At 45.4% G+C, this 19,233-nt stretch overlaps 1 protein-coding gene and 1 long non-coding RNA gene across 2 annotated transcripts in view; one reads left to right on the top strand and one right to left on the bottom strand.

The window, feature by feature from the left end:
* Positions 1-11,545, bottom strand: part of LOC134758024 (uncharacterized) — a 77,049-nt gene extending 65,504 nt beyond the window's left edge. The window contains exon 1 of the long non-coding RNA XR_010132739.1: positions 11,355-11,545. This is a non-coding gene — a long non-coding RNA (uncharacterized lncRNA). The remainder of the gene's footprint in view (positions 1-11,354) is intronic.
* Positions 10,823-16,701, top strand: BHLHE40 (basic helix-loop-helix family member e40). The gene is made up of 5 exons (XM_004033525.5): positions 10,823-11,358; positions 11,522-11,591; positions 11,853-11,960; positions 12,923-13,046; positions 14,359-16,701. The coding sequence occupies exons 1-5, from the start codon at positions 11,279-11,281 to the stop codon at positions 15,213-15,215; spliced, it is 1,239 nt and encodes a 412-aa protein (XP_004033573.1). The 5' UTR covers positions 10,823-11,278; the 3' UTR covers positions 15,216-16,701.
* Positions 16,702-19,233: the final 2,532 nt, after the last annotated feature.

The raw sequence follows: 19,233 nt of genomic DNA on the forward strand, positions 1-19,233 counted from the left end.
CTCAGCACCACATCGCACTTATTCCAAAATTGACCACATAGTTGGAAGTAAAGCACTCCTCAGCAAATGTAAAAGAACAGAAATTACAACAAACTGTCTCTCAGACCACAGTGCAATCAAATTAGAACTCAGGATTAAGAAACTCACTCAAAACCACGCAACTACATGGAAACTGAACAACCTGCTCCTGAATGACTACTGGGTAAATAACGAAATGAAGGCAGAAATAAAGATGTTCTTTGAAACCAATGAGAACAAAGACACAATATACCAGAACCTCTGGGACACACTTAGAGCAGTGTGTAGAGAGAAATTTATAGCACTAAATGCCCACAAGAGAAAGCAGGAAAGATCTAAAATCAACATCCTAACATCACAATTAAAAGAACTAGAGAAGCAAGAGCAAACACATTCGAAAGCTAGCAGAAGGCAAGAAATAACTAAGATCAGAGCAGAACTGAGGGAGATAGAGACACAAAAAGCCCTTCAAAAAATCAATGAATCCAGGAGCTGGTTTTTTGAAAAAATCAACAAAATAGATAAACCGCTAGTAAGACTAATAAAGAAGAAAAGAGAGAAGAATCAAATACACGCAATAAAAAAATGATAAAGGGGATATCACCATCAATCCCACGGAAATACAAACTACCATCAGAGAATACTATAAACACCTCTACGCAAATAAACTAGAAAATCTAGAAGAAATGGATAAATTCCTCAACACATCCACCCTCCCAAGACTAAACCGGGAAGAAGTTGAATCCCTGAATAGACCAATAACAGGCTCTGAAATTGAGGCAATAATTAAGAGCCTACCAACCAAAAAATGTCCAGGACCAGAAGGATTCACAGCCAAATTCTACCAGAGGTACAAAAAGGAGCTGGTACCATTCCTACTGAAACTATTCCAATCAATAGAAAAAGAGGGATCCTCCCTAACTAATTTTATGAGGCCAGCATCATCCTGATACCAAAGCCTGGCAGAGACACAACCAAAAAAGAGAATTTTAGACCAATATCCCTGACGAACATTGATGCAAAAATCCTCAATAAAATACTGGCAAACCAAATCCAGCAGCACATCAAAAAGCTTATCCACCATGATCAAGTTGGCTTCATCCCTGGGATGCAAGGCTGGGTCAACATACGCAAATCAATAAACGTAATCCGTCATATAAACAGAACCAAAGACAAAAACCACATGATTATCTCAATAGATGCAGAAAAGGCCTTTTGACAAAATTCAACAGCCCTTCATGCTAAAAACTCTCAATAAACTAGGTATTGATTGGACATATCTCAAAATAATAAGAGCTATCTATGACAAACCCACAGCCAATATCATACTGAATGGGCAAAAACTGGAAGCATTCCCTTTGAAAACTGGCACAAGACAAAGATGCCCTCTCTCACCACTCCTATTCAACATGGTGTTGGAAGTTCTGGCCAGGGCAATCAGGCAGGAGAAGGAAATAAAGGGTATCCAATTAGGAAAAGAGGAAGTCAAATCGTCCCTGTTTGCAGATGACATGATTGTATTTTTAGAAAACCCCATCATCTCAGCCCCAAATCTCCTTAAGCTGATAAACAACTTCAGCAAAGTCTCAGGATACAAAATCAATGTGCAAGAATCACCAGCATTCTTATACACTAATAACAGACAAACAGAGAGCCAAATCATGAGTGAACTGCCATTCACAATTGCTTCAAAGAGAATAAAATACCTAGGAATCCAACATACAAGGGATGTGAAGGACCTCTTCAAGGAGAACCACAAACCACTGCTCAGTGAAATAAAAGAGGATACAAACAAATGGAAGAACATTCCATGCTCATGGGTAGGAAGAATCAATATCGTGAAAATGGCCATACTGCCCAAGGTAATTTACAGATTCAATGCCATCCCTATCAAGCTACCAATGACTTTCTTCACAGAATTGGAAAAAACTACTTTAAAGTTCATATGGAACCAAAAAAGAGCCCGCATTGCCAAGACAATCCTAAGCAAAAAGGATAAAGCTGGAGGCATCATGCTACCTGACTTCAAACTATACTACAAGGCTACAGTAACCAAAACAGCATGGTACTGGTACCAAAACAGAGATATAGACCAATGGAACAGAACAGAGCCCTCAGAAATAATGCCGCATATCTACAACTATCTGATCTCTGACAAACCTGAGAAAAACAAGCAATGGGGAAGGGATTCCTTATTTAATAAATGGTGCTGGGAAAACTGGCTAGCCATATGTAGAAAGCTGAAACTGGATCCTTTCCTTACACCTTATACAAAAATTAATTCAAGATGGATTAAAGACTTACATGTTAGACCTAAAACCATAAAAACCCTAGAAGAAAACCTAGGCAATACCATTCAGGACATAGGCATGGGCAAGGACTTCATGTCTAAAACACCAAAAGCAATGGCAACAAAAGACAAAATTGACAAATGGGATCTCATTAAACTAAAGAGCTTCTGCACAGCAAAAGAAACTACCATCAGAGTGAATAGGCAACCTACAGAATGGGAGAAAATTTTTGCAATCTACTCATCTGACAAAGGGCTAATATCCAGAATCTACAATGAACTCAAACAAATTTACGAGAAAAAAACAAACAACCCCATCAAAAAGTGGGCAAAGGATAGAACAGACACTTCTCAAAAGAAGACATTCATGTAGCCAAAAGACACATGAAAAAATTCTCATCATCACTGGCCATCAGAGAAATGCAAATCAAAACCACAATGAGATACCATCTCACACCAGTTAGAATGGCGATCATTAAAAAGTCAGGAAACAACAGGTGCTGGAGAGGATGTGAAGAAATAGGAACACTTTTACACTGTTGGTGGGACTGTAAACTAGTTCAACCATTGTGGAAGTCGGTGTGGTGATTCCTCAGGGATCTAGAACTAGAAATACCATTTGACCCAGCCATCCCATTACTGGGTATATACCCAAAGGATTATACATCATGCTGCTATAAAGACACATGCATGCATATGTCTACTGAGGCACTATTCACAATAGCAAAGACTTGGAACCAATCCAAATGTCCAGCAATGGTAGACTGGATTAAGAAAATGTGGCACATATACACCATGGAATACTATGCAGCCATAAAAAATGACGAGTTCATGTCCTTTGTAGGGACATGGATGAAGCTGGAAATCATCATTCTCAGCAAACTATGGCAAGGACAAAAAACCAAACACCGCATGTTCTCACTCATAGGTGGGAATTGAATGAGAACACACAGACACAGGGCAGGGAACATCACACACTGGGGCCTGTTGTGGGGTGGGGGGAGCGGGGAGGGATAGTATTAGGAGAAATACCTAATGTAAATGACGAGTTAATGGGTGCAGCACACCAACCTGGCACATGTATATATATGTAACAAACCTGCACGTTGTGCACACGTACCCTAGAACTTAAAGTATAATAAAAAATAAAAAATAAAAGTAAGTAACAAGAAGAAAAGTTTAAAATCACATTACCTTGCATCACAAGAAACCAGAAAAAGTAGAGCAAATTAAATCCAAAATAAGTAAAAAAAAAAGAAAAAAAGAAAATTAATGAAATATAAGATGAACAAACAATAGAGAAAATCAATAATATCAAAATTTTGATCTTTGTAAAGTGTAATAAAATTGATAGGCCCCTTAGCAAGATAATCAAGAAAAATACATACATTAACAAAAATTTTTAAAAGGAGTGAAAAGGGGTTTATCACTACTGACTATAAACACTGAAACTGATAAAACTTTATACCAATATATTGGCAAATTTAAGTGAAATAGACAAATTTCTTAAAAAACACAAATGAACAAAACTAATGAAAGAAGAAATTAAAAACTAAATAGCCTAATATCTGTTAATAAAATTATATTCATAGTAAAAATCTTTCCCCCAAAGAAAACTTCAGGCTCAGGTGGCTTCTCCATTTAAGGAAGAAATATTACCAATCCTACACAAGCTCCTTCAGAAAAGAAGTAATATTTCTCAACTTGTTTTATAAGACCAGCATTATCCTGATAAAGTATTACAGCAAAAAAGAAATTTAAAAGATCAGAAAAGAAGTAAAGCTGTCATTGTTCACAAACAACATGTTTGCGTATGTGAAGAACCCTACCAAAAATACTACTCAAACTAATAAATGAATTTAGCAAGGTTGTAGATACAAAAATTGACTGCATTTCTATATACACTCAATAAACAATTGGGAAATGTTTTAAAATTTACAGGCATATTTAAAAAAATCAAATAGCTAGGAACAGATCTAACAAAAGATGTGTAAGACCTCTCCATAGAAAACTACAAATATTGCTGAAAGAAATGAAGATGACATAAAAAAATGGAAAGCTATACCATATTCATAGATAAGAAGGCATAATATTGTTTAAATGTTCAGTTTTCCTAAGCTGATCTACAGATATGATGCAATTCCCATAGAAATTCTAGCAAGCTTCTTTGAAGAAAGAAAAAAGCTGAATCTAAAATTTATATGGTAATGCAAAGAACCTAAAATAGTCAAAACAATCTTTTTTTTTTAGATGATCTCGCTCAGGCTGGAGTGCAGTGGTGTGATCTTGGCTGACTGCAGCCTCCGCCTCCTGGGTTCAAGTGATTCTCCTGCCTCAGCCCCCTGAGTAGCTGGGATTACAGGTGCCCACCACCATGACCGACTAATTTTTGTATTTTTAGCAGAGACTGGGTTTTACCATGTCGGCCAGGCTGGTCTCTCACTCCTCACCTCATGTGATCTGCCCACCTCAGCCTCCCAAAGAACTGGCATTACAGGCGTGCCAAAACAATCTTTAAAAAGAACAAAGTTGGAAGATTTACATCATCCAATTTTAAGATTTCTGTAAAGCTCCAGTAATCATCAAGATAGTGTGGTATTGGTGAAACCCAGACAAACAGACCAATGAAACAAAATAGAAAGTATATAAATAGAACCACACGGATATGGTTGATTGATTTTCAACAAAGTGGTGAAGTAAATCCGATTGGGAAGGGAAAGTCTTGTTAAGTATTGCTGGAACATAAAACTGAATCTTGACTCTTCTTTCACTCTGTAAGCAAAAAATTCTTTTGAGACAGATCACAGACCTAAGTACAAAAATCTTATCTATAAAGTTTCTAGAGAAAAATATAGTATCTTTCTGACTTGAGTCATGCAAAATTTTTTGATAAAGACCCACACACAAGCTGTAAAAGAAAATACTGATAAATTGGACTCTACCAAAACTAAAAATTCTACTCATAAAGGACATCATTAATAAAATCGTGTTTCTGACAAAGCACTTGTAATTAGAATATATAAAGAACTCCTAAAAGTCAACAATATGATGGCAAAGTTGCAGGATACAAGGTCAATATAGAAAATTGGATTGTATTTCTATATACAACAATTATAAAGGTAAGTAATCCAATTTAAAAACTAAGCAAAAGATGTGGACAAATACTTCAGAAAATAAGATATACCGATGGCCAATAAGCATATGAAAAAGTGCTCAACTTCATTATCAGGGAAATGCAAATTAAAATGACAATAAAATATTATTTCATACCCATTAGAATGGCTAAAATTTAAAAATCTGTCTACCCTAAATGTTAGTGAGGATGTGGAGCAGCTGGAATTCTCATACATTTTTGGTGGTATTGTAAAATGGTAACACCTCTTTGGAGATCTGTTTGGCAATTTATAATAAAGTTCACATATATTTAATCTGTGACCCAAGAATTCCACTCCTAATATTTATCCAACATAAATGAGAACATACGTTCACAAAAGAACTTGTACATGAATGTTGATAGCAGCTTCATTCATAACAGCCCCAAACTGGAAGCAACCTGAATATCCATTAACAGGGAACTAGATAAACTGTGCTATATGTGTATGATGAAATACACTCAGCAATAAAAAAAGAACAAAATTCTAATACATGTGCTAATATGGTAGAATCTCAATACTATATTGACAGAAACTTTGAAGAGTATATTCATTTATACGAATCTCAATAATGGACAAAGTTCATCTATAGTGATAGAAATCAGAAAGTCATTGTGGGCGTTGGGGGATTGATTGGAAAATGATATAAAGAAACTTGCTGGGGTGATAAAAATGTTCTGTATCTTGTGTGGGGCAGTGGCTACATAGGTGTACATTTACCAAAAATAATGCACCAAACATTTAAGATCTGTATTTTATGTTTACCTCTCAATTAAAGAATTAAATGCCGTTATTTTTTAAAACAGCAGAAAATGAGAAGGTTGATTATAAATAGGGAACAAAGGTAGGAATTAACAGATGTTTTCCTGAATGGAGACCTCTATACCATTGAGTCCAACCAGGATCAGCAATTTTATTTAACATTTTTATAAATTATTTGGAAGATCTTCAAGTGTGCAGATGCCACTGATCTCTTTCTGGTGGGGCCAAGCCAGAAATACAACACTATCTCTAGAGTAAGGCAAGTTTTTATTTTTTATTTATTTTGAGAAGGAGTCTCACCCTGTCGCCCAGGTTGGAGTACAGTGGCATGATCTTGGCTCAATGCAACCTCTGCCTCCTTGGTTCAAGTGATTCTCCTGCCTCAGCCTCCCAAGTAGCTGGGACTACAGGCATGCACCGCCATGCCCAGCTAATTTTTTAATTTTCTTAGTAGAGATGGGGTTTTACCATATTTGCTAGGCTGGTCTTGAACTCCTGACCTCATGATCCACCAACTCCTGACCTCATGATCCACCTGATTTGGCCTCCCAAAGTGCTAGGATTACAGGCGTGAGCCACTGTGCCCCACAGGCAAGTTTTTAAATTTCAGGTCATGATCCACTGGTGAGTGGTGAGATCAACTTAGTAAGTCATGACCTGAATACTTTTAATAAAACAGATGAGACTAAACTAGAAAATATCAGAATGTATATAATAAGAGTGAAATGTTGTTCTGTGAAATTTTTGTCTGAAATGCATTGGACTTTTTTTTTTTTTTTTTTTTCCCTGAGACGGAGTTTTGCTCTTGTTGCCCAAGGTGGAGTGCAATGGTGTGATCTCGGCTCACTCACTACAACCTCTGCCTCTTGGGTTCAAGCAATTCTCCTATCTCAGCCTCCTAAGTAGCTGGGATTACAGGTGCCCGTCACTATGTCCGGCTAATTTTTGGTATTTTTAGTAAAGCTGGGGTTTTACCATGTTGGCCAGAGTGGTCTCGAACTCCTGACGTCAGATGATCCGCCCGCCTTGGCCTCCTAAAGTGCTGGGATTACAGGCATGAGCCACCACACTCGGCCTGATTGACTTCTTTCTAAGTGGCTCAATTTTTTCTTTTTTCTTTTTTAAGAGAGCAATGGTTACTCAGGAGTATAGGAGAGAGGGTAGCGGTCACTTATTGCTATAGCCCAACCAAGCTTTGGCTGCCCTATGCTTAAATATACTTAAGATGTGTGTAAAGACATACGTGTGTGTATTGAGACATGATGTAAAATGTATTTCTTACTGTGAGCTGAGACAAAAGTTTTTGAGGCTTCATAAGCAGGTAAAAAGTGATACCTGAGCAAGCAAGTTGTGGGGATGTATAGGGGAGCTTGGGGTTCTAAATTCTTGCACAGGAAGGGCCCGGGAGTTACTATAGATAGTAACAGTATAGACTCATTCAGCGCACAGTGTAAGGCCCCCAAGATGCTGAGTCCCAATAGGAAAGAAGAGAAAGACCCCATCTTTCTCTTGTACGAAATTATGTTCTCTCCCCACTTAGAAGAGACAAAACAGCAGGGACGGCTACAAAATGGCAGGATTACCCAGTGCAGCTGCTCAGCGCCACATTGCACAACTCCAGAGGGTGCTCTCACACAGACTGCAATGTGAATAGCTCCCCCTGGAGTTGAGCGGTGCACAACCCAAACAACCCTACCAGGCAACCGTAAGTATAGTGATTAAGAGCACAAGCTTTGGAGTCCAACAAACCTGGGGGCTTGTCTCAGACTGAATCCCAGACTATATAACCTGGGGCAGGTTATTTAGCCTTCTTGAGCCTCAATTTTCCAAACAGAATATGTTATACATCCCTAGGGCCTATTTCAGTGTCTGGCATTGAGTAACAATACATACGTGTTAAATGCATCGAGCTAATACTAGTAGTACCTGCCTAAAAGGTGGTGGTGAGGAGCAAAGAAATTGACATACGAAAGGTTTTTAATATCTACAAAAGATGACAGACTGAAATAGTAACATTCTCCAGGATGGAAAGATCTATGCCACGTAGGAATTGTTTGTTCAAATTATTATTTTTTAAAAGCCATAAGCTATGGAGAGAATAACAGAGTTTTGTTTTGTTTTTTTAATCCTGATACGGTGGAAGTCTGGTAGGATGTGAACAGTTCTTGAAGCTTGAGAATACATTCGGAACAAATAAAAAGTAGGAAATGCATACATTTTGTTATTTACAGTTGTAGGGCAGGTAAGGGCAAAATGTATTGATAAACTCAAAGAATTTTAAGAATGATATTGTCATGAGCCATGAGCCATGGAAGCTGCAAGGTGTGGGCTCACTCCTGCCATCGGGTGGGGGGTGTCAGCGGAAGGGGGTATGTGTCCTGTCCTCTCCCAGTGCTTATTTCCTGCTGGAACCGTGGTTTTGACGCAGTCATGACAGCTCTTCATCCTTATTAAAATCACACAATGAAGCAGGTCGCCCAAGATCGAAAGCGCGTTTCCAGGGCGGACTCCGGTCCCCGCCTTTGGCCAGCAAAAGTCCATTCTGGCAGGGAGGGATCTCTGAGCCCCGAAGTGAGGTCACGCCAGTTAGCAGTTAGAAAAGGAGGCATTTCTCACACTTGCTAAAGAGTTTGACGCTTGTGAAATAGAAACAGGAAGTGGGAGCTCTCCAGGGCGACCTGAAGGAAATACACTCCCAGTTTGGTCAACTTGTGAATGCCAGTTCTCTAGGTCGTCAAGGACACTGCCAGTTAAGACTGACCCCCTAACTGCACCCGAGGCTACTACTCTTCACCCAGTCTCAGCAGTGACCCCATTTTTTTTTTCAATCCTTCCCACAGCCAGGTCACTCAGCAGTGGAGTGACTGACCCGAAGCGCAGTGGGAAAGGCTTACAGTCATCTCTCAACTCCCCGAACTTGCAGGGCAGGGGAGCGCAGAGGTCAGTGAAATCCCCAGCCAGGCCTTATTTTAGTCATGAGTTTCCACTGGCTCCCTCCTCTGTCTGTATCAGCGCTGCTCACACCGCGGGATTGGAGTTTCAGCTGTTTTCCCTGCTCCCGGCTGAGTGAGAAGGTCACAGAGCCCGGACTTTTCCGGGGGAGGTGGGTGGGGCCCTCCGGCAGCCTAAGTGAGATTGCAGAGATCTGGGGCCGCTGGAGGAGGTCTTTCCGCCCCGGGCTTGGGGCTTTGGGTTAGCTTCTCCCCCGCTTCTCTACCTAGGCATCTCGGTTACAATTAAATTAAAAACAAAACACAAAGCAACACAAGTTCTCATTTTTTTTCCCCTCTGTTAGCCAGTGGCCTCGATACAATTTTCCCAGGGCTGCCTTTCCCTTATTGCTCAATTTAACCTCTTCCTAGAGGTTCTGTAAGTTCAAGGGCAGGATCCGTGTCGGATTCATCAACAAGTACAGCGCCTGGCACAGAGTAGGGGGCTCAAGAAATATGTGTCGACTGCATGATTGCTAAGATTTCACTGTAACAGGCGGTTTTTTTTCTTGTCTCTCTCATCCCTCCTGCCCTGGGTGCAGACCGCAAACAGCGCCGCCGAACTTCCCAACAGGCAGGGAGAGGGCCAATCCGGGCTGGCACACCACGTCCCCGGGGTCTCAGTCCCTGGGTCAGCGCGGAGAGGCTCGCGGTCCGCGGTGCTACGACCTGAGCCCGGCCACGTGAAGCGTCACGCCCTGCGCTGCTGCAGGGCAGGCGCCGCCGCCGCGGTTGTGTAACGCTGCAGCCGGAGGGGAGGCGACCCGGGCGCCTCTGCTCCGGAGGGGGCAGAGGAGGGAGGGAACGCCGGGCACCGCGCCCGGTATCTTTCTGTGCTTGACTGGCCGGGAGGAAGGGGGTGACACTGGGGCACCCAGGGGGCTGCGCAACCGGGTGCCCGCCCGCCCGCAGGTTGTGCCCAGGAGCGGAGCTCCTGGGAGCGAGGGGCCCTCGGCTCACACCCTCCACGGTCAGGTGCGCGCGGCGTGCTCGGCGGCAGCCTCAGCTGCCCCTGCGCTTGGCCGTCGGCCCGCTTCCCATGGGGTGACATCCGCCCCGCCCCTCGGTCCCTCCCCAAGGCGGGCAATTCCTGGACGCGAGGGTGAGCAGTGGGGGCAGGGAAGCCAGGACGGAAAGAAACCCCAGCCTCTGGGGAAGGCTGGGGGGCCGGGCGACTCCCTCCGCTGCGCGCCGGTTCCTCCAAGCGGGCCGGGCGGGGGAGGAGGAAGAGGGCTGGGCTGGAGCTAGCAAGGGGATATTCCTCTCCCGGCTTGAGTCAGACGCGGGCGGATCCGTCCTCCCCCGTTCCCTCCCAGGAGACGGGAACTTACTTCATTTCCCTGGGGCAGGTTCGCCCACGTTACCAACTTCTCCCCCTCCCCCAGCACCCCCGTCCCTTCCAGCTTCCGCGCCCCCCACCCAACTGGGCAGGACCCAGGTCGTGCTGCCACCCCCTCTTCGGGGAAAGGCGGCCGCAGCCGCAGACACCTGGGGGCCGGGGCTGGGGGTGGGGGCTCCCTAGCAGCCGCCGGAGCGTTGTCCAACACGTGAGACTCATGTGATGAAGCCGGGGGAGGGCGGGCAGGTCGCTCCTTCCCTCCCCGGCAGTGGCCAGACGTGCCTGGAGTCACAGGGTAGAACACGTAGCTCCAACCCACCCACTCGCTCCCATTTAACCCAGCCCGCAGCCTCTCCATTACTCCTCGGCTTGCCCCCCACCCCCCCCACTCCGCCCTAACCGCCCCCCCCCACCCGCTCCCTCCCGCCTCCCCGCCCGCCCCACTTCTCATTCACTTGGCTCGCACGGCGCAGACCGCGCAGGGAGCACACACCGCCAGTCTGTGCGCTGAGTCGGAGCCAGAGGCCGCGGGGACACCGGGCCATGCACGCCCCCAACTGAAGCTGCATCTCAAAGCCGAAGATTCCAGCAGCCCAGGGGATTTCAAAGAGCTCAGACTCAGAGGAACATCTGCGGAGAGACCCCCGAAGCCCTCTCCAGGACAGTCCTCATCCAGACGCTCCGCTAGTGCAGACAGGAGCGCGCAGTAGCCCCAGCTCGCCGCGCCATGGAGCGGATCCCCAGCGCGCAACCACCCCCCGCCTGCCTGCCCAAAGCACCGGGACTGGAGCACGGAGACCTACCAGGGTAAGTTGGCACTCCTTGGCCCTTCAAGCCTCAACTCCAGCCCCATGTTATGCGCCACTCTCAACTTGGAGCAGCTCCGGGCGCACCGGGAGGTTCTTGCCCGGCAGAACGCCTGCAGCCGTGCGCAAGCAGTCACGACCCTTCCTGGTCTCTCTTCCTGCAGGATGTACCCTGCCCACATGTACCAAGTGTACAAGTCAAGACGGGGAATAAAGCGGAGCGAGGACAGCAAGGTAAGCAAGTGCACCCCTAGGGACCCTGCGCTCAGCCCCTCGCGCGCGCTGAGTTTCCAAGAAAAGTTTTCTCGCTTTGAGGTTGGCGAGGGGATGCAGGGTGTGGGCTCGGTGCCTCTTCTGAGTGACTTGGAAAAGAAAGGGCAGATGATGGTTCTGGGTGCTACTCTCCTCCTCTGCCGGACTGCTGCTGCGGGGCTGGGAGGATAGGCTTCTCATCTCCTACCCCAAGCGCCCACCGCCTCCCCGTGCGTCTTGCAGGAGACCTACAAACTGCCGCACCGGCTCATCGAGAAAAAGAGACGTGACCGGATTAACGAGTGCATCGCCCAGCTGAAGGATCTCCTACCCGAACATCTCAAACTTACAGTAAGTGAGAAGCTGGCCCCTTTCCAACCCAGTCCTTTGCCCAGAGGGCGGGCGGGTCACTCGCCGCCTGCAGGTTCCGCGGGGAACTGCAGACCAGACTGGCGGATCAGAGCTGGCGGGTGGCTCTGCGGTGGGGTCCTCCTCCACAGTCCTGGCGTTTTCTGGCTGACTCATGCAAATGAGGCGAGAACCACTTGGACCTCTCCAAGTTGGCTCCAACACCAACTGGCCTTCCTTTTCAGGAGTTTAACTTCTGGTGATTTTCAGGATTCCCTAGTTTTTCTCACTTAAAGGAACAAGCCAAGAAACACACACATTTTATTTACCCCTTCCGCTTACCACTCCCCCCACCTTTTTTGTTGTTGTTGTTAAATAAGGGGACTTGCTTTGGTGTGTGATTTTTACGGCCTGTCCTTTCTTGACAGTAGCCCTCGGCTACTTCGCAGCCTTTGGTTGGGGAAATGGAAAAAAAAAATAGTATTTCGGGAGGAACAAAAAAGCCTGGATGAGCTGGAAGTTCTGAAAGGGTGTAAGGAAAGAAGTAGGGAAAGCCTCTTGGCTGCCAGACATAATAGAGGTCCCTCTCTGAGTTGACACCACTGCAGGAAAATGTTATCTCTGGATTCCCCTGAGTTAAGGTCGGCAGAGGCTGCTGGAGAAATTTATCTGTCAAAGGATTTTCCTGAGGTAGTTGCAGCTTCCAAAATGCCTCCAAAGATAGGTGGCACCCGTTTTTTTAAACTTCTTTAATTATATATATATTATATATATATATATACACACACACACACACACATATATGAGTGTATCTGTCTATCTTTTTAAAAGCATGACCTACAGACTTAAAACAGCCAACCAGGAAAGACTATTCCACTTTTTTTTTTCTTTTCTCATTGCTAATAAATGTCCCAAAGGTGGGACTTCTCTGACCTCACCGCTGACTAAGGCTCTTTTCCTTCCAGACTTTGGGTCACTTGGAAAAAGCAGTGGTTCTTGAACTTACCTTGAAGCATGTGAAAGCACTAACAAACCTAATTGATCAGCAGCAGCAGAAAATCATTGCCCTGCAGAGTGGTTTACAAGCTGGTGAGTGCTGATTCTGGCTATCCTCTCTTTAAGAGTTTGAGTGCAAATAGAGAGCCTGTGGGCTCAACATCTGATGTAATAAACATTACTGCAACAAATTGCTTATGCACGTTCATTGGGGGAGATGCAGTTTTATCTTTCCTAAAAGGTCAGACTTTTCATTTGAAATGCAGTGTGCCACCTGGCATGAATACGTATTAGTGAAATGATAAGATATTCCTGTGGCATTTTAGCTTGAGAGTCTCTGGGTTCTGGGAGATTTCCCTACTCCCTTTTAAAATGCCAAGGCACCTATAATTTGCATTGTGGGTGTTTTACAGTTGGTCTTCTTAGCCCTCTTTCATTGGAGAAGAAATCGTGGGTATGCCCCAGCGTTTTCCTGTTTCTTTGCTTCCTTGTCACTTGGTGTGTGGTGTGATCCTGGCAGGATACAGCAGGAGTTTTTCCTGCATTTCATGTGGTTCCCTGAATAGCCACTAGGTATCTTGGTGAATTGCACAATCTAGCGAAACCACTGAAGTTTCATCATTCGTTTCTACTGACTTCCAGATAATCGGAGTCACCTTCTAACCTTCTAGTCTCACTTCTTCCAAATAATACTGTACAGACTGGGGAGAATTATTCTACCCACTCCCTCATTTCATTCTTGTCTGCCTTCCTCTCGAAGGCTCGTATGATGAAAATTGCAAAAAGCCAGCAAGTGCTTCTGCCTGTTTCCTCATTCAAAATAGGAAGATGGTCATACCTAATGTCTTGAGGATCATGGATAGAATATGTGGAGAAGACATAGAAATAGCCTAATTAAAGGTCACAGCATGACTGCAACTTTTACAAATCATTGAAAATAAGTTTAGGTGATTATTGTTTCTTCATTCTTTTCCTCATTTTATAACTATCTGGCCTCTGCCCATTTTGCCACGGTGCAATGTTGTATGCATTGACTCTTAGGTTTATAAATACATCAGAATGTTCTTTGCTGCCTCGCTTACATGGAAAACTCACAAACCACCTATACAATCCAAAAGAGGGGAAACAGCTCATCTCATATTAATTATGGTCCATTTCCATGATAGGATATTATGCAACCATTAAAAATCATATTTTATCTGAGTGTTAGTATATGGATTATTTTAATTATTTATACTTTTCAGTGTAATTCTTGTCTGAGCATACTACTTTTGGAGTTGGGAACACAAATCAGTAAATGCGTTTTTTTTTAACAAAAACTAAAGCACCTGGTTTTTTGGAGTATAGGTTCCAGGTGCGCCACAGGCCTTCTGAAACGTTTTCCTTCGGATTTTTCTTTCCCCAGGTGAGCTGTCAGGGAGAAATGTCGAAACAGGTCAAGAGATGTTCTGCTCAGGTTTCCAGACATGTGCCCGGGAGGTGCTTCAGTATCTGGCCAAGCACGAGAACACTCGGGACCTGAAGTCTTCGCAGCTTGTCACCCACCTCCACCGGGTGGTCTCGGAGCTGCTGCAGGGTGGTACCTCCAGGAAGCCATCAGACCCAGCTCCCAAAGTGATGGACTTCAAGGAAAAACCCAGCTCTCCGGCCAAAGGCTCGGAAGGTCCTGGGAAAAACTGCGTGCCAGTCATCCAGCGGACTTTCGCTCACTCGAGTGGGGAGCAGAGCGGCAGCGACACGGACACAGACAGTGGCTATGGAGGAGAATCGGAGAAGGGAGACTTGCGCAGTGAGCAGCCGTGCTTCAAAAGTGACCACGGACGCAGGTTCACCATGGGAGAAAGGATCGGCGCAATTAAGCAAGAATCCGAAGAACCCCCCACAAAAAAGAACCGGATGCAGCTTTCGGATGATGAAGGCCACTTCACTAGCAGTGACCTGATCAGCTCCCCGTTCCTGGGCCCACACCCACACCAGCCTCCTTTCTGCCTGCCCTTCTACCTGATCCCACCTTCAGCGACTGCCTACCTGCCCATGCTGGAGAAGTGCTGGTATCCCACCTCAGTGCCAGTGCTATACCCAGGCCTCAACGCCTCTGCCGCAGCCCTCTCTAGCTTCATGAACCCAGACAAGATCTCGGCTCCCTTGCTCATGCCCCAGAGACTCCCTTCCCCCTTGCCAGCTCATCCGTCCGTCGACTCTTCTGTCTTGCTCCAAGCTCTGAAGCCAATTCCCCCTTTAAACTTAGAAACCAAAGACTAAACTCTCCAGGGGATCCTGCTGCTTTGCTTTCCTTCCTCGCTACTTCCTAAAAAACAACAAAAAAGTTTTTGTGAATGCTGCAAGATTGTTGCATTGTGTATACTGAGATAATCTGAGGCATGGAGAGAAGATTCAGGGTGTGTGTGTGTGTGTGTGTGTGTGTATGTATGTATGTGCGTGTGCGTGCACATGTGTGCCTGCGTGTTGGTATAGGACTTTAAAGCTCCTTTTGGCATAGGGAAGTCACGAAGGATTGCTTGACATCAGGAGACTTGGGGGGGGATTGTAGCAGACGTCTGGGCTTTTCCCCACCCAGAGAATAGCCCCCTTTGATACACATCAGCTGGATTTTCAAAAGCTTCAAAGTCTTGGTCTGTGAGTCACTCTTCAGTTTGGGAGCTGGGTCTGTGGCTTTGATCAGAAGGTACTTTCAAAAGACGGCTTTCCAGGGCTCAGCTCCCAACCAGCTGTTAGGACCCCACCCTTTTGCCTTTATTGTCGACGTGACTCACCAGACGACGGGGAGAGAGAGCAGTCAGACCGAGCTTTCTGCTAACATGGGGAGGTAGCAGGCACTGGCATAGCACGGTAGTGGTTTGGGGAGGTTTCCGCAGGTCTGCTCCCCACCCCTGCCTCGGAGGAATAAAGAGAATGTAGTTCCCTACTCAGGCTTTCGTAGTGATTAGCTTACTAAGGAACTGAAAATGGGCCCCTTGTACAAGCTGAGCTGCCCCGGAGGGAGGGAGGAGTTCCCTGGGTTTCTGGCACCTGTTTCTAGGCCTAACCATTAGTACTTACTGTTCAGGGAACCAAACCAAGGTCTGAGAGATGCGGACACCCTGAGCGAGCACCCCAAAGTGCACAAAGCTGAGTAAAAATCTGCTCCCTTCAAGCAGATTTCAATTCCATCCTAAAACTCCTTTTAACCAAGCTTAGCTTCTCAAAGGCCTAACCAAGCCTTGGCACCGCCAGATCCTTTCTGTAGGCTAATTCCTCTTGCCCAACGGCATATGGAGTGTCCTTATTGCTAAAAAGGATTCTGTCTCCTTCAAAGAAGTTTTATTTTTGGTCCAGAGTACTTGTTTTCCCGATGTGTCCAGCCAGCTCCGCAGCAGCTTTTCAAAATGCACTATGCCTGATTGCTGATCGTGTTTTAACTTTTTCTTTTCCTGTTTTTATTTTGGTATTAAGTCGTTGCCTTTATTTGTAAAGCTGTTATAAATATATATTATATAAATATATTAGAAAGGAAAATGTTTCAGATGTTTATTTGTATAATTACTTGATTCACACAGTGAGAAAAAATGAATGTATTCCTGTTTTTGAAGAGAAGAATAATTTTTTTTTTCTCTAGGGAGAGGTACAGTGTTTATATTTTGGAGCCTTCCTGAAGGTGTAAAATTGTAAATATTTTTATCTATGAGTAAATGTTAAGTAGTTGTTTTAAAATACTTAATAAAATAATTCTTTTCCTGTGGAAGAGAAAGATGGTCTCCTGAGTTTTTTAAAATAGCTCAATTGGTGTGATATGGCTGACTCCTATGTCCTTCTTTCTTGGCTGAAGCAAACCAGTTAATCTCAGTGTAATTTCATTCAGCTTTTCATGTGCTTTGTATTCAATCAGAATAAGCTTAGTCAACTTGGCAGGTAAATATTGGTTCAATTTTTGTTTAACCCTTGCCAGGGGTTCATGATCATCCTCTACCTCTTTCCAGAGTTAAGTAAAAAGCATATTTTCCCCTGCCTGCTTTCATCGTGGTCCTTGGAACTTGACAGAAAACCAAGGTATGACACCGTGGGCCGCAGTGTCTGGGGAGCCTGCTGGAGGGAGAGGCACATTGAGAAAAGATTTACAGGATTATTATGCAATGCTAATTGATGCTGGGATAGCACCTCTTTGCCAAAGCAGTCTAGCTTTTTCAAATCTAGCAAGGTCTAATGGATTTGCCATATCCTGTCTTATTCCTGCTGGAGGCAACATTCCATAATTATTTTCTACATCCTTCCTGGACTTCCTCTCCGGTGTGTTTGTGCGTGAATGAATATTGGGTGTTCCTTCGACAAGTGCTCTTCTTTAAAAAAAAAAAAAAAAAAAAAATTCCATGAGAAAGGTGGGAAATGACCCTGTCGTGTATTTTTGCCTCTCTCCTTTGCCTTGATTTGCAACATTCCTGTGGGATACTCCCTGTCAGAGGTGTCCTGATGTTTCCTGATGGCCAGCGCCTGACTCAACACGCTCCAGCTCCCAAAGCATCCCAATCTGCCAGAACTCCCTGGTTGTCTGGAGTACAGCAGGGAAGCTGCCCCCAGGGATTTCTTAGCCAGGCAGAGGCTCCACCTGACCATGAAGACTGTTTGCTTCACATGTCACCTTCCCTGTCTCCTGATGGACCAGCAGGTGAAAGTGAGCATTGTCTGCTTGTGCTGAATGCATATGGAATGCACATAACTGTCCCCAGGCCACAGGCTGTTGTGCAAGGAGCCGGGACCAGGAGGTGGAAGCCTGGCATCAATAGCTGGTGGTCTATCACCTCCCTCTCCACGCCTGCTTTTGACTAGATAAAATAAGAATCCCGAGCCCTTCTCACAAGTCCCAGAGCAGGCAGATGGCAAATTCTGTAAGCCACTCTTTCTCCCAGCCCAACGCCTGGGCTTCCAGGTCTCATGCCTGTGAAACACCTCAATTGCTCCATGAGTTGCCAGACCTCTCTAGCTAGACTTTTTTGGAAAAAAAACCCAACAAATCAAACTTACCCTGGTGATATAGCCGGGGGTTGAAATCAAGACCAAACTCTTTTTGCATAACCTTCTTTTTTTCCTAGGCCACTGCAGGAGGAGTAGCTATGGGGAAAGGAGGAAGTGGTTGGAGCAACCTGAAATAAAAAAAGATTTGAGGGTTCCACACACCGTCAACCCAGAATCCCGCTATGGGAACCTGCCCCTGTCAAACAGCGCCTAAAGTTGCAGCTGTCCCTCCACTTCATTTTTTGCTTCCAGCTCGCCCTTAACCTCTCTTCTAGCCCAGTTCTAGCGGCATCCAAACGCGCTCAGAGGGAGGTGCGGGGGAGGGGCGCGCACCCCAGCCTAATGCCCACTGCGGACAAAGAGGACTTCTGTTTAAAAAGCGGGGTGTGTGAGTGTCAGGGGGCGAAGCGCTGGCTCCGGGGCCAAGGAGAGGTGGCAGGAGGCAGGGGAGCGGAGGCTGGGGATCTGGCCGCCTTCAGACAGGGCGTGATCCGCCGGGCCTGCCGGGATGGTCTCACCCAGCGCTGACCTGCCTCGCCTGTTGACACAACGTCACGTTTCCGACTGCAGCCCTTTCATGTGCGGCCCGCGGCTAAAAGCGGCTGCCGGTTCCTGGAAGCAGACGTGCCTGGCACCGCGTCAGCAGAAACCTGATCCCCGGGGAAGCTTGGCAAGGCCTTGGGATCGCTCGGCCCCCAGAAATAGGGCCTGGCAGCGGGCACGGGACGCCCCCCCCCCACCCTCGCGCCCAGCAGGAGGGAATTCGAGCGCTCCCCGTCAGCGGTGGGGAGGGAAGACTGGGTGGGGTAGGGAGCTGGATTTAGGCAGAGCACGGGGACCAGGGCTTAATTAACTAGAAGCTAGAAGCTTCCCACGGGTCATCGCTCACTAATGCACGTCAAACAACCTAGAAGTATCATTATGGGTACTATTACAATTCACATTTTGTAGATAAATAAAATAAAAGCAGGCTCAGAGAGGAGAGGTAACTAGCCCAAAGTCACACAGCTTCTGAGGGGGCTAAACGTTTTGTAGGATGGTGGATCTGTTGGTTTGTGGGTCTCTTCATTGGATCCAAGGTGAAGGCTTTCACAGAGCCGAGTTGTTAATGACTATAATAATACAAATATGGATATTTATTACTAAGAATAATTACAGCAAATGTGTTTGTGGCATTTACTATTTGCCAGGCACTCTGCAAAGTGCTCTACATACAATAACTTCATTGTCACTGCAAATCCATGAAGTAGGTAAATTAGTATACAGTTAATGA

The sequence above is a fragment of the Gorilla gorilla genome, chromosome 2 (assembly GCF_029281585.2).
Source record: "Gorilla gorilla gorilla isolate KB3781 chromosome 2, NHGRI_mGorGor1-v2.1_pri, whole genome shotgun sequence".
NCBI classification, from domain to species: Eukaryota; Metazoa; Chordata; class Mammalia; order Primates; family Hominidae; genus Gorilla; species Gorilla gorilla.

Excerpts from the sequence above, each read along its gene's own strand:
- BHLHE40 (XM_004033525.5), top strand. The coding sequence starts at position 11,279 with ATGGAGCGGATCCCCAGCGCGCAACCACCCCCCGCCTGCCTGCCCAAA. Across the intron at positions 11,592-11,852 it reads AGCGGAGCGAGGACAGCAAG|GAGACCTACAAACTGCCGCA; the intron begins GTAAGCAAGTGC and ends TGCGTCTTGCAG. Across the intron at positions 11,961-12,922 it reads CCGAACATCTCAAACTTACA|ACTTTGGGTCACTTGGAAAA; the intron begins GTAAGTGAGAAG and ends TTTTCCTTCCAG.